The sequence below is a fragment of the Salmo trutta genome, chromosome 19 (genome assembly GCF_901001165.1).
Source record: "Salmo trutta chromosome 19, fSalTru1.1, whole genome shotgun sequence".
Taxonomy (NCBI): Eukaryota; Metazoa; Chordata; class Actinopteri; order Salmoniformes; family Salmonidae; genus Salmo; species Salmo trutta.
Window position 1 is genome coordinate 53,373,232 of NC_042975.1, and position 7,544 is coordinate 53,380,775.

Here is a 7,544-nt window from a genome sequence, read left to right on the forward strand (position 1 = left end):
ATTTATACAATTCGGGTGTAGACGTGTTATGCTCTTAGTGTAACCTTGATTTAACTAGGTAAGTCAGTTAAGAACAAACTCTTATTTAGAAGGACAGCCACCTCCTTCCTCCCCATCAGGGAATTGAACCCCGGTCTCCCGTGTGCCCGCATGACACGGGATTCTTTAGCTAAATAGCCCAGTACTGTAGCCTACTCCAGACCATCACGTTGTACAGCGCCACATTTTCTGTTCCTTCCTAACAGAAACCCAGAGGGTTTTTCATTTTTCTTGGAATAGAAACACCATAATATTAAGCAAATTAATTAAGCAAAAATTCTTAAAAATCAGTCCCATATACTATGTTCTTACAAAAAAGATTTTAAATTTTATAGTACAGCCACTAATGAATGCTATCAAATGCTACTCAAAGATGCCCTCTGGTGGTCAAACTAGCACTGACTACCATTAATGGTACCAGTGGTTGGCACTTAAATAACGTGCCATAGAATTCTGCGGCACCATGCAAGCTTTGTCGCAGTACCCTGCAACTTTTAAAGGACGAACCACTGTACCTCTCTCAAAGAGTGCAGTGTATAAAGTCAGAACATCTGCTGTCTCAACCACTGCCTGTCACCAAGGGAGTACCCCAAGGCTTGATCCTAGGCCCCACGCTCTTCTCAATTTACATCAACAACATAGCTCAGGCAGTAGAAAGCTCTCTCATCCATTTATATGCAGATGATAGTCTTATACTCAGCTGGCCCCTCCCCGGATTTTGTGTTAAATGCTCTACAACAAAGTATTCTTAGTGTCCAACCAGCTTTCTCTGCCATTGACCTTGTTCAGCACACTTCCAAAACAAAGGTAATGTGGTTTGGTAAGAAGAATGACCCTCTCCCCACAAGTGTGATTACTACCTCTGAGGGTTTAGAGCTCATAGAAATACTTGGGAGTATGGCTAGACGGTATACTGTCCTTCTCTCAGCACACAAATGTATACTTAGTTTCCTCTATCGTAATCACTCCGCTTTCACCCCAGCTGCCTAACTAACCCTGATTCAGATGACCATCCGTTAGATTACGGAGACGTAATTTATAGATCGGCATGTAAGGGTGCTCTGGAGCGGCTAGATGTTCTTTACCATTCGGCCATCAGATTTGCCACCAATGCTCCTTATAGGACACATCACTGCACTCTATACTCCTCTATAAACTAGTTATCTATTTATACCCGTCGCAAGACCCATTGGTTGATGCTTATTTATAAAACCCTCTAAGGCCTCACTCCCCCCTATCTAAGATATCTACTGCAGCCCTCATCCTCCACATACAACACCCGTTCTGCCAGTCACATTCTGTTAAAGGTCCCCAAAGCAAACACATCCCTGGGCCGCTCCCCTTTTCAGTTCGCTTCAGCTAGCGACTGGAATGAGCTGCAAACAACCCTCAAGCTGGAAAGTTTTTTATCAATCTTTTCATTGAGACTCAATCATGGACACTCTTAGTGACAGTTGTGGCTGCTTTGCGTGATGTATTGTTGTCTATACCTTATTGCATTTTGTGCTGTTGTCTGTGCCCAATAATGTTTGTATCATGTTTTGTGCAGCTACCATGTTGTGCTGCTGCCATGTTGTGTTCCTACCATGCCATGTTGTTGTCTTAGGCCTCTCTTTATGTGGTGTTGTCTCTCTTGTTGTGATATGTGTTTTGTCCTATATATTTTTTTTTAATCCCAATAGGCCTTTTGCATTTCGGTAGGCTGTCATTGTAAATAAAAATGTGTTTTTAACTGACTTGCCTAGTTAAATAAACATAAAAAACAAAATTGCTACTTTGTGTACCACTTGAATTAAGATGAAAAATGTAATGGTTATATTTTTATTGGGGATTTTCAAATTAACATTTTATATAAGTATTTTACGAATGTTTGTATTGAACTTTTATTTTTAGAGGCAAAAATATGTCTGTTTTGAGTATTTTTTGTCAACTCCGTCACTGATGGCAAACCTCTCTAAGATCTTTTTTTGGGGGGCATCAATATTCAGAAAATTATATTTTAATCACTGTTCTGCAACAAATGCAACCTCTACAGGATTGGTGGGTCCCCCATGGGACGGTTGAGCTGACGTAGGCTAATGTGATTAGCATGAGGTGGTAAGTAACAATAACATTTCCCAGGACAAAGACATCTGATATTGGCAGAAAGCTTAAATTCTTGTTAATCTATCTGCCCTATCTAATTTAGAGTAGCTACTACAGTGAAAGAATACCATCCTATTGTTTGAGGAGAGTGCACAGTTATGGAATTGAAAATGCATTAATAAACCAGTTAGGCACATTTGGGCAGTCTTGATACAACATTTTGAACAGAAATGCAATGGTTCATTAGATCAGTCTAAAACGTTGCACATTCACTGCTGCCATCTAGTGGTCACAATCTAAATTGTGCCTGTGCTGGAATAATACATTATGGCCTTTCTCTTGCATTTCAAAGATGATGGTATGACAAAATGATCTTGTACCATATCTAATGTGTTATATTCTCCAACATTAATTTCACATTTCCACAAACTTCGTGTTTCCTTTGAAATGGTTTCAAGAAAATGCATATCCTTTCTTCAGGTCCTGAGCAACAGGCAGTTAGATTTGGGTATGTCATTTTAGGCAACAACAAAAAAAGGGGGGAATGTGTTGGCTAGATCCAATGCATAATGTTTGCTTTATAAATATTGTTTTATGTTCTGAATCTTAAAATTCAAAAGGCACTCACACATCTGAGCTGTCTTTGTTGCAGGTAAATGGTAACAGTTTAATAAAATGATATTTTCTTTCTTCTGAATCCTGAAAAAAATCCCTGGAGCTTTATATAGCACTACAACAAAACCAAAATAAGTTTGGAGATTTGTATGAAATATTTGAGTAATATAATGTTTATCTAATAGAACAACCAACCAAACACTTGTTGAACAATATATGTAAAATGAAATGCCTTTTATGGTATCGTACAGATTTGACATAAATCCAGTTAGTTACATTTCATGAAAAAAAATCTGAAATAGAAGGTTGTTCCTTTACATGGTGTGATAGCTGATACTTTGGTCTTTCCAAAAAATATGTTTGAAATGTTTTTAATATTAAGAAATATATTTGTGAAAAAAAGTAGAGATTGTTCTGTATTAAAGAATCCCTGAGTTGATTCTGGACACATTATTTGAAAATACTCAAACACAGACAAAATACGTATTTCAACTACAAATAATCAAATACACATGCATTTGAATCCAGGTCTGGAATTGTTACGTTCGTTGATGGAAGGATCGGACCAAGGTGCAGCGTGGTAGGCGTACATTTTAATTTATTAAATGAACACCGAAACAAAACAAATACAAACGAAAACGAAATGTTCAGTAGGTCATACAGCACAGTACCAAAAACAAGATCCCACAAACTAAGGTGGGAAAAAGGCTGCCTAAGTATGATCCCCAATCAGAGACAACGATAGACAGCTGCCTCTGATTGGGAACCATACCCGGCAAACAAAGAAATAGAAAACATAGATTGCCCACCCTAGTCACACCCTGACCTAACCAAATAGAGAATAAAAGGGATCGCTAAGGTCAGGGTCTGACAGTACCCCCCCCAAAGGTGCGGACTCTGGCCGCAAAACCTGACTCTATAGGGGAGGGTCCGGGTGGGCATCTAGCCTCGGTGGCGGCTCCGGTGCGGGACGTAGACCCCGCTCTGCTCGCGGATCCGCCATCTTCGATGGCGACTCTGGTGCGGGGATCATCACCGGGGGCTCCGGACGGTAGGTCGCCGGCCGTCGCTGGAGGCTCCGGACCACCGGCCGTCGCTGGAGGCTCCGGACCGCCGGCCGTCGCTGGAGGTTTCGGGCCATGGATCGTCTCTGGAGGCTTCGGGCCATGGATCGTCACTGGAGGCTTCGGGCCATGGATCGTCCCTGGAGGCTTCGGCCATGGATCGTCCCTGGAGGATTCGGCCCATGGATCATCACTGGAGGATTCAGGCCATGGATCATCACTGGAGGCTTCGGGCGTGGAGCCGGCACAGGATATACTAGGCCGTGAAGGCGCACTGGAGGTCTGGAGCATAGAGCTGGCACAACCCGTCCTGGCTGGATGCTCACTTTAGCCCGGCAAGTGCGGGGCGCTGGCACAGGATGCACTGGGCTATGACGGCGCACTGGCGACACAGTGCGTAGAGCCGGCGCAGGATATCCTGGGCCGTGGAGGCGCACTGGAGGTCTGGAGTGTAGAGCTGGCACAACCCGTCCTGGCTGGATGCTCACTTTAGCCCGGCAAGTGCGGGGCGCTGGCACAGGACGCACTGGGCTGTGAAGGCGCACTGGCGACACAGTGCATAGGGCCGGCGCAGGATATCCTGGACCGAGGAGGCGCACTGGAGACCAGGAGCTCTGAGCCAGCACAACCCATCCTGGCTGGATGCTCACTTTTGCACGGCAAGTGCGAGGAGCTGGCACCGAGTGCACCGGGCTGTGAATGCGCACTGGAGACACAGTGTGTATCACCGCATAACATGATGCCTGAACGGTCACACACTCCTTAAAGCGATTGCGGGGAGTTGGCTCTGGTCTGAAACCTGGCTCCGCCAACCACTGCCTCTTTGGCTTCTGTCGTGGTCGTGAACTTTGGAGTCGCCATTGATCCTCCTTCGCTGCCTCCGTCTGCTCCCATGGAAGGCGATCCATTCCTGCCCGGATCTCCTCCCACGTCCAGGATCCCTTTCCGTCCAAGATATCCTCCCATGTCCAGGACGTCTGCTCCTCCTGGCCACGCTGCTTGGTCCATTTGTGGTGGGATCTTCTGTTACGCTCGTCGTAAAGATTGGACCAAGGTGCAGCGTGGTAGGCGTACATTTTAATTTATTAAATGAACACCGAAACAAAACAAATACAAACGAAAACGTAACGTTCAGTAGGGCATACAGCACAGTACCAAAAACAAGATTCCACAAACTAAGGTGGGAAAAAGGCTGCCTAAGTATGATCCCCAATCAAAGACAACGATAGACAGCTGCCTCTGATTGGGAACCATACCCGGCCAACAAAGAAATAGAAAACATAGATTGCCCACCCTAGTCACACCCTGACCTAACCAAATAGAGAATAAAAGGGATCGCTAAGGTCAGGGCATGACAGGAAGGGTGTATATTTAAGCAATAAGGCCTGAGGTGGTGTAGTATATGGCAATATACCGTGGCTAAGGGCTGTTTTTATGCATGGATTATCCGCTGTATATTGACCATATACCACAACCCCCCGAGGTGCCTTACTGTTATTAGAAACTGGCTACCAAAATAATTAGAACAATAAACAAGTAATGTTGCATCACACCCATGGTATATTGTCTGATATAACTATGGCTTTCAGCCAATGAGCGTCCAGGACCAAACAACACGGTTTATAATTTTTTATACAGCAGTACTGACAACTTCCATGAACAATAAAGCTTATCGCATCCTATTGCCTTATTATCCCCCTATCTATCCACATGTAACCCAATAGGACATGCTTTGTGTTCAGTAGGCATGAAGTAAGAGAAAACAGTTTGAAACAGATGAGATATGTTACTAAACGTTGTGAACCTGACCAATAATAACACTAATTTGATTTAATTGTTCTGTTTCAAAATCTTTCAACGTGTTTTTCAATCTTGTGCATACTGAGCATGACCCTGCGATCACAGTATTATTTTTTGTTTGATTCTCTTCCAGGCAAACTAGCAGGGTGAGGAATGTTTGGTAGACCCTAGATATATATTTTTATATTTAATATATATCTACTAGTATCTGCTGTTATCTAATAATGAACCTTTGTATCTTGGAGCATCGCTCCTCAGTGTTTTGATGACATCAACATGTTCCCTCCTCAGAACTGCTGGCTCATTCTGATTTAGAACCTCTTCCTCATCATTATGGATACCAATCAATATCCCTCTAACCAGGCAAGCTCCTCTGTGTTCACATCACTAAGGATTTAACATGGTCCACACACAAATGCACCATTGAGAGCATCTTAACTGGCTGCATCACCGCTTGGTACAGCAACTGTTTGGCTTCTGACCACAAGCCGCTAGAGGGTAGGGCCCCTGCCATCCAGGAACTCTATACCAGGCGGTGTCAGAGGAATGCCTAAAAATTGTCAAAGACTCGAGCCACCAGTCATACTGCTCTCTCTGCTACCCCATGGCAAGCGGTACCGATGCACCAAGTCTGGAACCAACAGGACCCTGAACAGCTTCTACCCACAAGCCATAAGATTAATAGTTAACCAAATAGCTTCCTGGACTATCTTTATTGACCCCCTTCTGCACTCTTTTGACTCATTACATATCCTACTGCTACCGCTTATTGTCGATCCTGTTGCCTAGTCACTTTTCCCCTACCTATATGTACATATCTACCTCAATTACCTCGTACCCCTGCACATCAACTCAGTAGTGGTAGCCCGTGTATATAGCCAAATTATCATTACTCATTGTGTACTTTCTATTATTTTTTATTTTTTTATATGCATTGTCGGGAAGTAAGCATTTCACTGTTAGTCCATACCTGTTGATTACGAAGCATGTGACAAATAACATTTGATTTGAAAATACTATTCAATAAGGATGTACATGCTACCAACACACACACACACACACACACACACACACACACACACACACACACACACACACACACACACACACACACACACACACTTACTGGTGTGGGGATGAGCAGAGGCAGAGGCAGGAGGAGAAGAGGGGTGAGGAAGATAATGAGGTAGTTCCTATGGCTCCACAGCCAGCTACACCCAACCATGGCTCTCCAACAGACAGGTAACCCAGAGACAGAAACAAACCTGGACCACAGGTAACCTAGCGTTAACTTACTACTAACCCACAGGTAACACGAAAAACAGTTTGGTCAGGTATACACCTGGGCACCAGATAGCTCAACCTTCAGGGAACCAAAAAGTAACCCAGAAAGCAGTGAACAGAAAGGTACATCTGCACTCCTGGCTGAGCCACAGGTCAAATACAGGTAAGCCTCAGGTTAGCTACTGGTAAGGTAGTGGGAAAGATGTGCTCCAGGCTGACAGCGTAGCAGGAAATGTGCCTAATAAGACTGTCATTTACTGTTTATATCACAGAGAAAGTATTAAACATTAACTCAACCACAAGGGGAGGGTGATCATAGAAAGTGAGAGAGAGAGATATAGGAAAATGAGAATGAGGGAGGGAAGGGTAAAGGATAGGAGAAGTGAGGGAGGGAGAAAGAGAGAGTGATCACCAAACTATAGAGGATTGATTTACCAGACAATAAAGTTCTTTCAACTTTATCTAAATTTCCAATTCCAATGATTTATCCCACACACTATTATTGGAAGTTACTTGAAACCCCTTTTCATCTATTGCCGTGGTGATAAGCAAGTGGGTTTACTCTGGCATGTGCCCTGCTGGTGAACCCAGAACAGGTGACACACACACACACACACACACACAGTGCCTTTGGAAAGTATTCAGACCCCTTGACTT

At 43.8% G+C, this 7,544-nt stretch overlaps 1 protein-coding gene across 1 annotated transcript in view; it reads right to left on the minus strand.

Annotated features, from left to right (window-relative positions):
• LOC115154981 (solute carrier family 13 member 2) overlaps positions 1 to 7,108 on the minus strand; it is a 36,936-nt gene extending 29,828 nt beyond the window's left edge. Inside the window, exon 1 of the mRNA XM_029701736.1 lies at positions 6,730 to 7,108. Coding sequence (XP_029557596.1) covers positions 6,730 to 6,828 — 99 coding nt within the window. The 5' untranslated portion in view covers positions 6,829 to 7,108. The remainder of the gene's footprint in view (positions 1 to 6,729) is intronic.
• Between the last annotated feature and the right edge of the window lie 436 nt (positions 7,109 to 7,544).